The sequence below is a fragment of the Brachyhypopomus gauderio genome, chromosome 1 (genome assembly GCF_052324685.1).
Source record: "Brachyhypopomus gauderio isolate BG-103 chromosome 1, BGAUD_0.2, whole genome shotgun sequence".
Lineage (NCBI taxonomy): Eukaryota > Metazoa > Chordata > Actinopteri > Gymnotiformes > Hypopomidae > Brachyhypopomus > Brachyhypopomus gauderio.
The window spans coordinates 49,811,325-49,829,701 of record NC_135211.1 but is presented as its reverse complement, the minus strand read 5'-3'; the positions used below and the strand labels follow the sequence as shown (position 1 = coordinate 49,829,701).

General features: G+C 41.4%; 1 protein-coding gene across 4 annotated transcripts in view; it reads left to right on the top strand.

Moving 5' to 3' along the window:
* The first annotated feature begins 5,747 nt into the window (after positions 1-5,747).
* The window catches only part of gria2a (glutamate receptor, ionotropic, AMPA 2a), a 29,644-nt gene continuing 17,014 nt past the window's right edge, over positions 5,748-18,377 (top strand). For 3 of the 4 annotated variants that reach the window (XM_077018194.1, XM_077018173.1, XM_077018180.1), the window contains exons 1-3: positions 5,748-6,067; positions 6,274-6,414; positions 17,707-17,946. In XM_077018194.1, the coding sequence (XP_076874309.1) occupies positions 5,995-6,067; positions 6,274-6,414; positions 17,707-17,946 (454 nt within the window). In that variant the 5' untranslated portion in view covers positions 5,748-5,994. The remainder of the gene's footprint in view (positions 6,068-6,273; positions 6,415-17,706; positions 17,947-18,377) is intronic. The other variant, XM_077018187.1, reaches the window with a different exon arrangement.

Genomic DNA, 18,377 nt, shown 5'->3' with positions numbered 1-18,377 from the left:
TTGTGGTGCTACTGATGTAGAGGCTCTGATGACTAGCTTTAATTTTAAGTGTCAGTCTATATTGGATACCGTGGCTCCTGTTAAAATAAGACACTCCAAACCAAGTACTGAACCATGGCTGAATGATGGCACTCGTGCTGCTAGACGGGAGTGTAGAAAAGCTGAGCGAAAGTGGAAAAATGACAAACTTGTAGTTTCCCTTCAGATATTAAAAGGCAAATGGCGTCTTTATCAGAAGACAGTGAAAGCTGCAAAATCTAAGTATTTCTCTGATATTATTCTGGCAAATAAAAACAAACCTCGTGTATTGTTTGAAACACTGAATAAGGTTCTTAATGCCCCATATGCAACCTGTCCGGAAGCTTCTGTTGAATTGTGTGAGAGGTTCCTGCATGTCTTTGTTGGTATGATCGAGAGCATTAGGGCCCTTATTGGTCCACCTTTGTCTGACCTACCTGTAGCTGCCACATTCTCTGCTGTTCTTGATAACTTTGAGCCTGTCAGTTTAAAGTTATTGGAACAAATTATTGGTCACATGAAGCCCTCTGGCTCACCTAATGACCCACTTCCACCTCGTTTGTTTAAAGAACTTTTTCCAATTTTAGCCCCTGATGTCCTTAATATTATAAACAGCAGCTTGGCAAATGGTGTTGTACCTGATAGTTTTAAACATGCTGTGGTACAACCACTTATCAAGAAGTCTGGACTGGACACCTCTGTCCTCTCTAATTTCAGGCCTATTTCTAAACTTCCGTTCATTTCTAAGATTTTAGAAAAGGTTGTTCATCAGCAGCTAACCGTGTTCTTAGATGAGCACAAAATTCTTGAACAATTCCAGTCTGGTTTTAAATCTCTGCATAGCACGGAAACGGCACTACTGAGAGTTTTTAATGATGTCCTTTTAGCCATTGATAAGGGTCAAGGGGTCATAGTTATTTTGCTGGATTTAACCGCAGCTTTCGATACAGTGGACCATAAAATTTTATTATCTCGTCTTTATAACTGTGTGGGTATCCAGGGCCTTGCCCTAGAGTGGTTTAAGTCCTACCTGACACGTAGAAGCTTTTGTGTTCGTCTGGGGGCCACTGAGTCTTCCATAGCCCCTCTCACATGTGGAGTGGCCCAGGGTTCTATTCTTGGGCCTCTTCTTTTCTCATTGTATCTGCTCCCTCTTGGCTCCATATTAAGAAGGCATGGTGTCTCTTTTCATTTTTATGCAGATGATTCACAAATTTATATGCCACTAAAGCGACAGGATACCCACTCTTTGGAAGTACTTTTACAATGTGTTGAGGAAATTAGGGTGTGGATGACTAATAATTTTTTACATTTTAATGAAAAGAAGACTGAGGTAATAGTGTTTGGCCCAAATGACACTGGAGTTAATGACTGTGATCTAGGTGCCTTGACACAATATGTTAAACCTACTGTGACAAACCTTGGTGTGAAGTTCGACAGTAATCTGAGGTTTGACTCGCAGATTAGTACTGTTGTTAAAGCAAGCTTTTTTCAAATTAGACAGTTGGCCAAAATTAAATCAGTCCTCCCTCGTCACCATTTTGAGATTTTAATTCATGCTTTTATTACTAATCGCTTGGACTACTGTAATGCGCTTTACTTTGGTCTTGACCAGAAGTCCATTGCCAGACTCCAGCTTGTGCAAAATGCTGCTGCACGGCTGTTAACAAATACAAAAAAACGAGAGCACATCACCCCAATTTTAAAATCATTGCATTGGCTTCCGGTCCTTTTTCGAATTCAGTTTAAAATTCTTTTATTTGTTTTTAAATCTCTTCATGGTCTCGCCCCCCAGTATCTGTCCGACCTATTACAACACTATAGCCCAGCACGCTCGCTTAGGTCAACAGATCAGTGCCTCCTTACTAGGGATGCAAATGATTAATCGACTTTCGATTAGTTGTCGATTAAGACGTTACTCGATCAAAATGTATTAATCACGATTAATCGTTAGACAGCGCTCCTGTAGTAACTTGAACAGAGTGTAAGAACGAGAGGTGAACACGTGTCGCGAAAGACCAGAGTGGAAAACAAAATGAAGCGGGCGAAAAGACGTGCGGTGTGGGACCATTTATTTTCCACGCAACTCAAACAACAGCACTGTTCTCTTCCCCTCCCCTGGCGCGCGCAGGCGCCGCTCCCCCAGTGTCACTTAAAGGGCCAAGTGCCTGTCTGTTAGGGAACTCGCTGCGAGGAGTAGTAGTCGCTACAATTTCAACATTGTTAATTTAGACTAAGAAGTCAAATGTTCTCTGTGTAATGCGGTATTGAAGTACAACAGTTCCACTAGCTCACTCAATTATCATTTGAACACCATGCATGCAGCTGTCCTGCATATCACCAGTGCACCTGGTCAACCTAAAAGTTTGGGAAGGCGAGCGTTTTCGAAGCTCGCTATGAAAAATGAAGAGTGAGCTAAAACAAAGCTAGCTACCTACTACTGCTGTAGCCCTTACAACAGATTGTTGGACGACTCTAACAACAGAAAGTTACATTACCGTGACGTGCCACTACACTGACGAGAACTGGCAGCTAAAATCTGCAGTGCTGATTACGACGAACATGTCGGACAGACACACCGCTGACAATTTAGCTGACAAGCTCAATGATGTTGTGGAGACTTGGGCACTCTCCGGTCGCGTTACAGCATGTGTTCACTACAACGCTAGAAACATTGTCCAAGCATAGGCTCAATAATATTCTGTTTGGCTCTCTATTTAATTTCTTCTTTAAATTTTTTTTTTTTACATTTTTTAAAATGTCTAATGTTTCAAATGCAAGAACGGAGCCAGTCCTTAATTTATTCCTTTTTTAAATGAAAGAATGTATTTTGTTATACCATAAATTCCTAATGCATAATTACTTGAGCAATATATCATATAATACAATATAATTATCATAATATAATATATACTTTTTGACCAAAGTGTTTTAACTACACTGCTCAAAAAAAATAAAGGGAACACTTAAACAACACAATGTAACTCCAAGTCATCCACACTTCGTGTTCAGATAGGAAACAACACTGATTGTGAATCAATTTCAACTGCTCTTGTGCAAATGGAACAGACAACGGGTAGAAATGAGAGATTTTCAACTGATTTCAAAGACTTTTATTAATTGAGATCTAGGATGTGTTATTTTAGTGTTCCCTTAATTTTTTTGAGCAGTATATTTAGCTAATATTTTTAAAAGCCCTATTGAAACACTGAAATTCAGGTGGAAAACGCCGCTTATCGATTAATCGAAAGTCGATCGATAAGATCAATCAACTAACGATTAATGAATTAATCGATAATTTGCATCCCTACTCCTTACTGTTCCGAGGACACTGAGAAAGTGCAGAGGTGATCGCTCCTTTTCAGCTGCGGGTCCAAAATTGTGGAATGACCTTCCTTTGCACATTAGGCAGATTGAGTCACTCGCCGTTTTTAAATCTCATTTAAAAACACATCTTTTTTCATTGGCTTTTGATTTAATTAGATTTTCTTAGTGCTTTATTTGTTTCTATAGCTTTGGGTTGTGTTGTGTGTTTTCTTCCTAAATTTGGTGTTCTTATTTAAACACAAAATTTAAATTTTATATTTGTGCTGTTTTATGTTTCTTATTCTTTCAGTATGTGTACAGCACTTTGGTATACATTTGTTGTTTTAAAGTGCTATATAAATAAAATGGATTGGATTGGATTGGAAATACCAACTCTGCATTTCACAACGCAAACAGTTTTCTCTTTATACACCAACTTTGTTAAAACACAGCAAACCTGGTTCAGTATCCAATCATTCTTTCCAACACTAGCACAGATTCTCTATTTGAGATGAACATAGTCAATCACTGCACAACCACTGTAAAAAAAAAACTAATATTTGATGGCAGTACATTACATGTAATATTTTACTCTCTCCCAGCAAACAACCGATATTTTACAGTAACCTCTGTTGTTTTCTTAGTCAGTTCATTTTTACTGTAATCCGCTTCACTTGGACTTTTTTTTCAAATGTGTGCATTTTTGGCAACATACTGTCTACACAATGAGTGATATTTACTGTTAGGTACTATGGAATGTAGATTAGACAAAAAACGAGTCAGTAACAGTTTTGCAGTAAAGGGTATATTTTACTGTATTAGGGACATTATTGTAAATTGTGGCCTAACCCAAAAAGGAATTACCATAATTGTAAACATAATTAGCCATGGTCCCATATGTGTAAAAATACACATATACAAAAAAAGCCACACAAGGGGGAAAAACAGAATACAAAACTGAACAGTCTTGTTATGTGTAATGTAACTGGTCTTCAGCAGTTGGCCACATGTTTTCATCCTCATCACATCTGATGTTGGCCCTTGCCATGCACCTGAGATAGAAAAGCTTGGTATGCCTTACACACCCCTGGCAGTCTACAGCTGAAATGTCTCTGCAGCCGGGATCCATTGCATCCAGGAGGGACATTTGGTCATGGGGCCGATGATCGTCCACCTTCAACCTCCAGACTGAAAAAAGTTCCTTAGTGGTGTTGAGGAAAGGCAGGATGGGTGGGAGGAAAAGGGACATCACTCTTGGGCGGTCTATAAACCAGTTTGTGATGACATGAGAATGACAGAATGCTACATTGTCCCATCACAAATGTCCTCGTGTTTCCTCTCACCTGTTCCCTTTCTGCTTCTGGAACCAGTTGTTGGTAAAGTTCATTCAAAAATGAAAGAAGGAGGTCACTGTTATAGGGACCAATCTGGCATTTGTGAAGGACCAAACCAGCACTTGAGATTGCAGGACAAATTGTTATAATTGCTCCTCTCTGACCCGGTACATTACTGTACTTCATTTTATTTCATTGATCTATATGTGCAAAAAATGTGTATTACAGTAATAGCTTTTCAGCTGCCTTTGTTTTTGCAGAACTTTGCATTTTATACAGTATTTAGGGTTTTGAACCTTAGGTTTTCATTTTTGACATGCTGTGTACAAGCAATTGTAAATAAGGCAAAAATGATCCAGAATTTTGTTATTGGATAAACTTGTGTGTATAGAAAATTTAAGCATTAAAAAAACATGTAAAATGACTGTGCTATAACAACATGAATTGAACTAATTGTATAGCCACTGAAGACTGATGTTGTGTTCACTGTGTTTAGAGTTTTGAAAATGTGACTACAGATTGGACAAACGCACGTTAGCAGTCGTCAGAAACTGAAACACTGAGAATGGTAAAAGCACATTGTATATTTGCGGTGCCACTTGTGTCACAATATTTCAATGTATGTTTTAATAAATGGCATAATTATATTTTACCTAAATCAAAACTGTAAAAGATGATTATTCGACGTCAGCTGAGAAAGCCGATGTTAACGGCGTATGTATAAAAAATGGAATTTGTGCAATATTCAACAATAAGTAATTTACTAATTCTGACAGAGAGTCGTAGATAAAGGAGAAGAGAGAAAAAATGTATTGGGTGTTAAGAAATTAATTTGCGTTAATTAGCCTATTTCGTGCAGTAACAGTAAGGCTGTAAGTGGTATGGGGGCATTGTGCCCCAATAATAACTGTAACGTGTTTAAAACAAAGCAACACCCTTTTCCTCACAAAAAAATCAAGTGATTTCTTTGTAAAACAAATCAATAGACCAAGTCCCTGTGCGCTCGTCGATCGCGACGTTGGTTAACTGCGAGGGCAGCTTCGGTTGCGCTCGGCTGTTTCCGGTTCCATCAGTATTCTTTCCCTGTCCGTAGTGCTGAAACGGTTCTCAGGGACGGAGCCGCAAAGGAGGGGAGCGAGAAACCCGCATCATCGCGCCTCTCTCCCCTAACCGACGCGGTACCCGACCTAATCACCACTGCCCTCGAGAAAGGAATCGTCTTTTTTTTACTGTCGTTTGCTTTTAACATGAGCCGAGGCTGTAACACGCTTGCTGTTTTGTGAACAGTGCCCATTTAGTAGATGTCGTCGCGTCGCGACGGGAAATACTAAAGACGATGAATTTATCGGGTTTGCTCTTACCCGTTTTATGGGGAATTGCGCTCGGCGGATCACCTAGCGTCCAAATCGGTAAGCACACAGTCCATTTCTTCTTTCTACTTTTGAAAAAAACTTAATTTTCAACGCAGATCTTCCAAACACTCCGACAGTCTGAAATAAAATCAATGGATTGTGATTGAAGTACACCCACATGCCACTACGACTACATTCTGCGCACGAAGCCTCTTGCACTCTGGCCTTTTCAAATGGACCCATTTCTGACCGTCTTTCTACAGGCGGCCTCTTCCCGCGGGGAGCGGACCAGGAATACAGCGCCTTCCGAATCGGAATGGTGCAGTTCGGTACCGCCGAGTTCCGTCTCACTCCTCACATCGATAACCTGGAGGTAGCCAACAGCTTCGCCATCACCAATTGCTGTAAGTCGATGCTGGTTTACACCAACTCTAGAATCCCGTTTAGTATTTTGTTTTGTGGGGTACGTCTATGTTTCTCTGATCAGAAAGTGCATTCCCTCACTTTGAACTGCCTGTGCTGAAGAGGATGTTAAATATTTTAGGGAAATTTTAGATGTTATATTTTATTATATTTTATTGAGCCGGCGGGTCTTTCGGCGTGATGGCACGCAGTGGGGTGTTAGCCCGATTTCGGTGTGTCTCCTATTCTGTTATTGAAGCTGGTGTGTGAACCATATTACGCTGAAACGCATTCGAGAAAGCTCTAATGAGTAGCATGTTGTCAAACAAGCTTTTATTAACGCCGCCGCCTCCGTCCTATCGCGAAGAGCATATTTAGGCTTGGACTCGATTCCGGTGCTACGCGTAGGTGTTGGAGAGAAGGTCGTTATATAAACCTCTTCTGGCACAGCTGAATCCACGGCGCTACCTGGCATGAAGTTGGTTACCACAGTAACGGAGGAGACGGGCCCCGCGTTGCACAACTGATTATTGAAACCGAACCCATCCTGTACAGTGATACATAGGTTACCAAACCCACGACCAAACAAGTAGGCTTTATCAAATACGTGCATTAAGCGCGTTTTTTCTCCGTTGCAGGCCCGTGTCCCCAACACAAAACGAGAGCGCGTGAAAATGGTATGGGTGCCTCCCCCACTGGTCTTACATCAGAGCGCATGAATCTGTCGACAACCATGCAATGGCTGTAATGAAATACGGTAAAATTAGGTACTGTACATGTTGCTTTAGAATAACTGAATTCGGACGGCCTAAAGATTTAAGATTTAAGCCCGTTGTACCCGAGGAGTCCGCGTATCATCCAAAAACATGCAACATTCAGGTTTTCAACGACCAATAGACGTGTCACTAATGCACGATGCATTATATGAAAAATATCTTGTAAACGTTTTAACTGTGTTTATGGTGAGGCCAGCAGCATATTAGCCCCAATGAGGGGTCAAAATGGCGAGAACAAGACGACGGGCGCGCTACCGCCGGCAGTACACTGAGTCTATAAGGGTTTCTATCCCGAGGCTTCTGTTTTCCGGTGAAGTGAATGAGTTGTCACTCAGTGGGCGATGTTCCCTGCATGGATGTCGCGCGCTCTTCGTAAGGGGGGGGGATCGTTTGAAGTGAAGGACTGCGGCTCCGGCACGCGGGCCTCACTGCACCACATTCGCGTGCAACCACAACCGCTTCCACTGATTAATACGCTCTAACGCACGCACACAAATAAAAACGCACGCACGCACGTAAGAAACGTGAGTTGTGTGGTTCTATTGTATGGATCACTTTCTTAATGAGAAACCACATACAAACTTTGGCTTGGAATGTTGGATATAGGGCCCAGTTTATCCACAAATGTATGTTCAAAAGTAATAAATTCAAAGACCCATTAATATAAAGAGATTAGATTTGAGATTAAAATGGCTTCATTGCCCAGAATCCAGTAAATTTCTTTTCTGGAATGACAATATAGGTATGTATGTATGTATCTGTCTGTCTCTCTGTCTGTCAGATAGACAGAGAGATAGATAAAGAACACTCAAATGTGTATTTGAAGCCTTTATAAAGCAACAAAATTACAATCACAGTACATTACATACCAAATGACACTAAAACTTTACTGTATGTCATATCAGAGTGCAATATCTGTTCCCCAGAAATATTTATCTGTCATGTCATGATATAGACCCTCTTAAAGTTATAGACCCCCAGTGCTGTAGCCACTGTGTGCTGCCATGCAGCGGTCCATTATGCCAAAGTACTGTATATTCCATTCTCCTGCCATAACTCATACACTCCTAGAGAGAGAATGGCACAGAGCCGGCCTCCTGCATACACCTTGTTGATTATGGATGTGCTTTTATATTAATGCCCTATTGCTTCATGTTGAGAAGAGGCTGTAATGCCACATGGGAGTCATGTGACCTGTGGGTTGCTGGCCGAACACATATGTGCAGCCTTTTAACAAATACTCACGTTGCAATACGCTTGAAAGTGTGTTAGCGCGTCCCATCCCATGAATATTCATGTCTGCTCATGCGGAGGATTTAGTGCAGGATGAGAAATGAGAAGAGTAGGCAGTCTTCCCGATAGCCCCTCAAATCCGACCAATCAGCAATCACCTAGTGAGAGAAAAGGGCGTCGCAGGGAGAGTGTGGGAGAGTGAGGGAGATGGGGAGAGACAGAGAGGAGAAATGGAAAGACAGATAAGCGTGAGAGGGAAACGTTCCGGGGGTTTGGGTCAGAGGGAAAGCTTTGTTGGCTTGGCATGTAATCAGGATGAGGGGTGTGTGGGGTTTCTGTGTGTGTGTAATGTGCCGCTGTGTTTATAGAGCAAAGAACATTGGTGTGTGTGCCTAAAATAGATCTCTTAGGCAATAAATGAAAGAATCAGTTCAAGTACAGAGTATGTACTATAAAAAGGTGGGTCCCATTAGACTGAGTAACTTAAAGGTGTCAAAGGAAGAGGGGACATTTACTTTCTCCTTTAGACCAAACCACACTGGCCCAGCAAGATCATTCTGTGATATAACTGAAAGTGTTGTTGCAACAGTATCTAACAGGCGAGTCTGCACACAGCTAAAGACTCACAGTAAGACTCTGCCATTCACAAACTCATAACGTGAAAATTCACCTTGATTCAAAATCATGCAAAGATAAAGAGAGCAAGGGAATGATCTTGAGAAAATGAGAGAGAGAGAGAGAACAAGAGAATAATAATGAGTAAGATGTGCTGTATTGTTCTTATTTGTTTAATTGGTTTTTATGGATAATAATCCCCTACCCTAGAGAAATGTCCTCTACCCAGTTCATCACCAGTATGGCACTGTCCTCTCCCCAGTTCATCACCAGTATGGCACTGTCCTCTACACAGTTCATCACCAGTATGGCATTGTCCTCTACACAGTTCATCACCAGTATGGCATTGTCCTCTACACAGTTCATCACCAGTATGGCATTGTCCTCTACCCAGTTCATCACCAGTATGGCATTGTCCTCTACCCAGTTCATTACCAGTATGGCATTGTCCTCTACCCAGTTCATCACCAGTATGGCATTGTCTTCTACCCAGTTCATCAGACTCCCTACTGCACTCTTTTATTGGTTATCTGGGGCAGCACACCTCTGTCAACACTGCAGGGACACTAACATGGCAGTGAGACGGTGTCATGGAGGGTCATGGAGTGTGCTAGTATGAGCCTGTCACACACAGCAGCAGCTCTGGGTGTTGTGCAGGCGTCATTGTCACAGCTGGGCTGACAGTTGTCCTCCAACCAAGAACACACAACCAGCAGCAATCCTGTGGTTGGAAAATGACTACCACTAGCTGCTTGAGAACAGATGTGTAGTGCTCTCTAACTGTACACGCACAAGGTGTTTCTAATGACAGCGGATGCTGACTTGATGTCTATCAATGAACACAATTCTTAGGTGGTTTGCCAAGCACAGATGTCAGTAGACTTGAATTTAAGCTGAAATTCTAGACTCTAGATCCTGATTCATTGCTGATCTTGGAGAGAGGAGCCCAAGATACATATATAACAAATATTGTGTCCCTGTCCAATTACTTACGGAATTCTGCGTGTGTGAGTGAGTTTCCTTGTCCTTGCTCCTGTGAATGGAATTTAAATTAAGTGAATGAGTAATAGAAGTCTTTCTCTCCCTGTCTCACACACGCACGCACACACACACACACACACACACACACACACACACACACACACACACACACAGTGCTGCCAGTGCCAGGAGCTGCAGCCTTGCTGGTGTATTGTGTTAGTGATAGCAGTCCAAAGATTTACGTTTTGTCCTCTTGCTCCATGTGCACTGCATACAAGTGACTCCATATGGACAACACGCGCACACACACACACACACACACACACACACACACACACACACACACACACACACACACACACACACACACACACACTCTATTCTACACACCTTGTATTTTATCCTACTAACACACACACATATATGTGTACACACACACTCACACAAACATACATGTGTAAGCATTCGCTCTCTCACCTTGTAACCAAGGCAGCAAAGTCAAACGGCTAAATGTACCACTTCACAATATGAGCCCTCAAACACAAAGCAAACCTTTGCCACCATGTGTGTTTCTTTTTGTCTCCGACATCCCCTCTCTCTCTCTCTTTCTCTCACTCTCCCTCTCTCTACCTTTGCCCTCCATCATAAAGTACTCCACACCATGGCAGCCTATAATACCTCTCAAGTCTACAAGAGTTCTGTGTCCTCTGTGGTTGCATTTTGAATTACAGAGCAGTGCACACGCTGAAGAGGATGACGGTCCCTAAGCAGTGTATCGCTGCATCTTGGAGCCCGTTTACACTTGGTCGTTTCATGTGTCTTGGGTATCTGGATTTTATTCGCGTAGGGGTTTATCCTGTTAGAAGTGCAGGTGTGAATGCTCTCAAGACTGAATTTAAATCAGAACAATCCAACTGCTTCATGATGAGGTTGAAGAATTAAGCCCAATGTTATACAACTGTAAATGCATTCATCTTCCTGAGCCACATGTGAAGTCGTTATTTCTCTATAGTGTAATATGAAATTATAATCAGGCATTGCATTTTTTCATGGTAAATAATGAGGTTTTAGCCTAATTAAGCTGAAGTGGTTTTGATTACGTAGTGTAAACGCTTGTGGTTAAAATCTCGTCCAGCTACAATCCAGATTCAATAAACATGAAACCACTATATGTAAATGGGATCTGAAGTACCTGGTAATTCAGTACTTGAACAAACCTCACTGACCCCAGAACAGCTAAGGACTGTCATATAACACTGTCTTGTGTGTGCACGGTGTGGTTGTGAAACTTTAGTTCACATTGTTTATGCTTGCATGCTGTGTGGTGCGGTGCCTGCCCTCCTGGGCTATGTCAGCTGTTGTCTACCCAAATTACTCATCACATGTCACACGCTGGCCCACAGCCACCATCCTGTGTCTCCGCGTGCCAAGTTAGTTTGAATGTTAGTGCTTCGAAACCAGGTTGCGATTGGGGAGGAAGTGAACTGGAGTCGGGCACACTCGTCGAGTCACTGCTGTAACCCTCTGGGCAGCGGTCCTGTTATTCTGATGGGTTCTCTTTATGATGGCTTCAAAGAACATTCTAGAACCTTGTTTAGATTCATCATGGAAGACGAATTAGACGATCCAGAGACGATCCTGGAAGAACTGGATTAGTATCAGCTTATATCATTCTGAGACTCCTGTCTGAGTCAGATAAAAAACACTAATACTAATGATACTAATATACTATCTGTTACTATTAAGTGACATCTCATTCTTAATCCATAGGGTTCAATATGACATTGGTCCACCCTTTGCAGCTAGAACAGCTTCAACTCTTCTGGCAAGGCTGTCCACAAGGTTTACGAGTGTGATTATGGGGTTTTTTGACCCTTCTTCCAGAAGCGCATCATCATCTGATGACGAGAAGCCCTGGCTCTCAGTCTCCGCTCTGATTTATCCTAAAAGTATTCTATCGGGTTGAGGTCAGGACTCTGTGCAGGCCAGTCAAGTTCATCCACACCAGACTCTGCCATCCATGTCTTTATGGACCTTGCTTTGTGCACTGGTGCACAGTCAAGATGAAGGGGCCAGCTTCAAAACTAAAATTGGGAGCATGGAATTGTCCAAAATGTCTTGGTATGCTGAAGCATTCAGAGTTCCTTTCACTGGAACTAAGGGGTTCAGCTCATGAAAACAACCCCACACCATAATCCCCCCTCCACCAAACTTTACACATGGCACAATGCAGTCAGACAAGTACTGTTCTCCTGGCCAAACCCAGACTCGTCCATCAGATGGAGAAGTGCTATGGCCAGATGGAGAAGTGCGATTTATCACTCCAGAGAATGCGCCTCCACTGCTCTAGAGTCTAGTGGCGGCATGCTTTATACCGCTGCATCTGACATCCTGCATTGGACTTGGTGATGTATGGTTTGGATGCAGCTGCTTCACCATGGAAACCCATTCCATGAAGCTCTCTGTGCACTGTTCTTGAGCTAATCTGAAGGCCACATGAAGTCTGGATGTCTGTAGTGATTGACTCTGCAGAAAGTTGGCGACTATGCACTTCAGAATGCACTGACCCCGCTCCATCAGTTTACGTTGCCCACCACTTTGTGGCTGAGTTGCTGTGGTTCCCAAACACTTCCATTTTCTTATAATACAGCTGACGATTGACTGTGGAATATTTAGGAGCAAGGAAATTTCACAACTTGATTTGTTGCACATATGTCATCCTATCACAGTTCCACACTGGAATTCACTGACCTCCTGAGAGCGACCCATTCTTTCACAAATGTGTGAAAAAATAATATTATACACCTGTGGCCATGGAAGTGATTGGAACACCTGATTCCAATCATTTGGATGGGTGAGCAAATACATTTGGCAATATAGTGAATGTGTAAGTTATCTGATACCAGTTATTGAGGGTTCTACTTCCAAATCCTGCATTAGTGAATCATCGCATTTGGATAGCTGCACACTCTGTATTAAGTTCAGTTTGTTGAATTGCTTTTGTGGCCAGACTTAGGGTACTGGTTTTGCCACCATGAGCCTTTTTTGGAATCAGACATTGTCTGTGTAACTAGAGAGTAAGTAGAAGTCATGTGAAAGTATTTTCAGTAAGTTTTTAGTTGTGCCAGCATCTAAGTAATCTAAGTAAAAACAGATTAACTGGCATGCATCAGAAACTTTAGCACACGTCTTTACAAAGAGTGCCACAATTCTCTCATCAGTACTCTGCATTGTCTTGTACAACTTACTGGGAAAGTTTTCTCAATGAATTTTATACCTCACAATGGACCTCATTCAATATTCTCCATTATAACAACGCTTTGGAGCACTACATATTATCTGAAGGATTTGCCAGCTTAATCTGCCATCCAGGAATTGGTCCCAGCGCAAGACTTAAACCATCTTTTGAAGACAAGCCTCCACGTGTGCTGTGATTTAGGCCAAGCCAGGGTTTAATTGAGGTCTCTCGAAGACCGGCACACAGCAAATGCGAACAGCCTAGGTTTGATTATGCTAATGCACTGAGGGGTGGGAGAGGGGCATGGTGCTGCGTAGTGCACCTGCATGTTAATGACATTACGAGAAGGTGAAATTGATTAGGATGCCGTCCCCGAGTTCCAGAATCTTTCATCAAGGCCCACACAAAGGGAGATAGATCTCCACACATTGTGTGCAAAGGGGCAGTTATGTGGCTAAAGATGTAAAGCATTGCTTACGTGTCAATAAAAATTTCCTGAAACATAAATCTTGACATATTTGCAGCTGGATGTACACTTTGTATATCTCTTATATAACACTGGTTTTATGGTTTGGGGGGAAAAACACCTTATAATTGGCCTTTGTAATAAAGCCTCTGTATAACTTTTGATACCTCGGTTCCCGTAACATCAATAATCACTGGTATTCTGTGAGGAATGAGCTTTGCAGGCCTAAAATTAGAGCTTCTCAAGTTTATGTAACACTCTTGAATAAAACAGCACCAGGGATATTTGTGGAGGGTTGTGCACAGTTGCTGCAAGACCCATGCGAAGACGCTAGATGCGTGACACGACACGTGCATACACGCTGTTTACTGTAACATGGCTTGAAAGCAAATGACTAATTATCTATTTGTTGCAACACATGCAGCTTGTGTCATCGACAGGACAGGTTCCTAGCAAGACAAATTGAAGTAGGCCTGTTATTAAACACTACACGTGCGATGTGACTAAAACATTCACCTCGCTACTGGCTGAAGAAGATTACACCTTTTAATTATAAATTTAATCGAGGATTAAACTGGGAAGTTGCGGTAAAATGTACAAAAATTAAAATCTAAAAATATTTAACAAATGGCAAAAGTAATTTCAGATATGCATTGGCAGTTGAGTTAGTTAATACCTTTTAGGTATTCGGTGTGCATTTAAGTCCAGCTTGGCAGCAGTGATCATTGTAAGAGTTAATTGAGCTCTAGGATTTGCTGTGTGACTGTTGTTTAAAGTTTTCAGATGTTTAAATTCAACAAGCTAACTGACCGTAGTTGGTCTTTTGACTGCTCAGGGTTCCTGTGTGTAGCTTGCACATGGGACCATTTGAACCGTGAAACAAGATGATTTTCGAAAGTCAATATGCACAGCTGTCCAACCAGGTGCCTTTGTCTGAACCGGGGTGTCAAGCAAGGTGCTACTGACTGGCTGGAGCACTCTAAAAATAACTTGAGTTTGCCTGGACGACTTAAGAGTGCATGTTGTGAAATGGAGCTTTCAGATACGTACGTACGTGTCTGTGTGGTCTCATAATCATTCCCAGTTGATATGCTGCCTGACCTCTTAAAGGTGGAGTAGGCAATTTATTCTAGAAGCATTTGATGTTATATATTTTTAATGATCTTTTCATCCCAATAGCAATCAATAAATCAAATGCAACCGCAGATAAACGGTCATTTCATTTGGACTTAATTAAATAACTGGAAGAAATACCTAGCTGCCTGCAGTACTCTGTCGCGGAGACCTTCACACGGCCTCAAACACACACACACACACACACACACACACACACACACACACACACACACACACACACAAATGGCCTCACACTTACACACACAGCCTTACACAAACGACCTCACGCACACACACACGGCCTTGAAGGCTGAACTAGCCTTCGAGCTTGACAAAGAAAGTTACCTCGATACCAGTGTTCTCAAGTCTCACGCATTGAACGTGTGACACACGCATTTTACCGTCTTCACACGCTCTCACGCCACACTTCCGATATCTCACGGCGAAAAAAAAATCTAGTTTATTTACCTCTGATCCATATATATATATATGTCACCCTCCGCGATCGATTGCGAAATACAACAACAACGTCCCATAATAGCTTAGCCTACATTGTTAAACAAAGAAAGGAAGGAAAGGCAGAAGTAGCTACAATCTGAAAAGATGTTTGATAAAACAAGAGGTCAAAAAATTCGCTTATTATCAATATTCCCATTTCATTCCGTGTCTCTGGACAAATCAAAACGTTTTAAGCCTATTTTACATGGTCAGGGTGACTGTTATTCTCTGCTATGCTAAGCCAACTATTTAGATATTTAGGAGGAACAGCTTCTTCATCAGCAAACATGGATGAACTGAAAATTCAAAGTAAACCTTCACAACTTACTGTGTGTAGTATCTCTAACCTTGTTGATGTTTTTAGCTTGGCCTGATATCTAATGTTACCACAGCTAACTGTTGCAAGCTAGCCAGCTATGCTACCTCACCACAGCTAGCTGTTGCAAGCTAGCCAGCTATGCTACCTTATCAAACTCCATTTCTAATCAAATTTCTCAATACTAACAAAGTAGCTTCCCTTAGCAAAAATAAGTTTATTCAAGTGTACTATGAGTATACTTATTTTTTACTAAAACTGAGGAAGTATACTTGAAGGTGACTTTTTATAAACTATATTTTAGATACTTAATACTGAAAAGTATAAACAGAAGTCTAAGACTAAATACATTAATGCCAAGACTTACACTTGTATTTTAATACTAAAACGTATACTTATACTTTAGTATACTTTTTACATCTTTCTGCCACAAAGTACTAATACTTATTATATCTTGCTCCAAGTGCATAATAAAGGTCAAGTAATTGACTCATGCTTAACATTTTATTTATATATTAATAGCATAATGCTGGAGTTTAAAGAATTATGTTTATGTTTACATTTTTACAAGCATATGCACAAGTTTTGCTTTACCTGTCACGCTACAGCCCCTGACCCCTCCCCTTTGAGCGTGTGTTTATGTTGTCTACGTCTAGTTGTCTGCGTCTATGGATCTCCGTGGTGGTTGTGTCTGAGCGTGTTAATTGGTCTCACCTGTGGCTCATCTCGTGTTCACTTGGGGCTTAGGCCTATGTGGTTTGTCTATTTAATGTGCGTTCACGCAGTGTCCCGTGCTCGTCTTTGTCAGAGTCGATCACGTTTACATGTATAAGTGGTTTACGTGCACTGTCTGCACTTTCCATGTGTTAAATAAAATGCCGTTTGTACCGCAAGATAGGCCTTGTCCTTATCTCGCACCCCAGCATCACATTACCACTTTTTACAAACAAGGACTTGATCTTGGAGAGACCATTATCAGGGTAGCCCCCCGTCAACAACTTTCATTCAACAACACCCCCTCCAGGTTCAAATCTCTTGAAAAGTTGGCAACCCTGCATTATGTTTATATTTTTTACATGCAAATGTGCACTTTTTCAATTCATTTTCTCCAGTGAGGAAGGACTTTATTTCATATGTATTTGTTTTTGAAATGTGTGAAATGTTTGAAAATATATCAAACTTGTGTTTAACATTCTGTCTTGTGATTTTGTAACTGCATCACACTCTTGTGTACATACAATAAACTTTAGGAATACTTTAAGAAGTATATTTCAAGTACATAAATAGTAAGCTACAAGTAATATGCCAAGCAAACTTCAAGTAAACTAGTGAAATAACCAATGTTTATAACAGTATACTTAAAGTATACAATAAAAATAGACTCGAAGTATATAACTAGTACAATGGCAGTATATTGATATACTTTAAGCATACGAGAGGGATATATCAAGTACATTGATAGCATATAGATGAGTATACTAGTTTTATACTATAAAGTGTACTTTTGAAAACTTAAAATGAACTTTAAAGTATACTTTTATAAACTAGAAATGTTCCAATTTAGTCCGAAAAAGTATTAAATTGGTATACTTTCTAGTACACTTAAAGTATATGGTCTGTAGTATACTTGCTATACTTATACTTATACTGAAGTGTACTTAATAAAATTAACTTTAAGTATACTCCTTAACTTTAAGTATACTTTTTGCTAGGGGTTGACAGATGTGCGCAATGGCAGTAGCCGTGTTTGTTATTTGCCTAAGTTGTGATAATTTTAGGTGTTTTTTGTTATGTTAATTGGACCTGATGTTGTTGGACAGTGATGAAAGTGATGCTCCACTCTCCGACGATCTCTCCTGAATCTTCCAGATGTAGTCAGGCATGGTCATGTGTTTTTTAGGGGGAGTGGCTTTGGAAAGGCGTCAACATGCTTCTGCAAAACAACTTACTCCAACTTTATCCTCCAAACTGTGTTAGCTGGGCAGCTTTTGGTTGGCTGACAAAACGTGCCCCCAGTGTGTCACACCTGCCCTATTCTTCCCCTCCCTCCCCCAGTCTGTTCACAGTTCTCGCGGGGTGTCTATGCCATCTTCGGCTTCTACGACAAGAAGTCGGTGAACACGATCACGTCGTTCTGCGAAACGCTGCACGTGTCATTCATCACACCCAGCTTCCCCGCCGAAGGGCTCAACCAGTTCGTGCTGCAGATGCGTCCTGACATCAAGGGACCCCTTATCAGCCTGGTGGAGTACTACAAGTGGGAGAAGTTCGCCTACTTGTATGACAGCGACAGAGGTACGTTGTACACACACACACACACACACACACACACACACCGCAAAGAGACGTGTAAGTGCGATATAGAGTCCTTTATTTTGTGTGGACAGTGCGTGTGATAATACACTGTATGTGTGTGCTTCATCAGTAAGTAGGACTACTAATTAAAGTACTTGTTTTGCTGACGGCGTTCTGTGTCTCACTGTTTAGTTTGAAACACACACACACACACAAACACACACACATTAAAGTATCCGGTGGCTTGTCCTATTAATGTGTGAACCGAATCAGATGCACAGGAACTTCACTCCTCAGAGACTGCAAGCAGTGAGGAGTGTTTATAGATCTGACCACACAGAAATAGAACCCCTCTCTGTCTCTCTCTCTGTCTCACTCTCTCTGTCTCTCTTTGTCTCTCTCTCTCTCTCTCTCTCTCTCTCTCTCTCTCT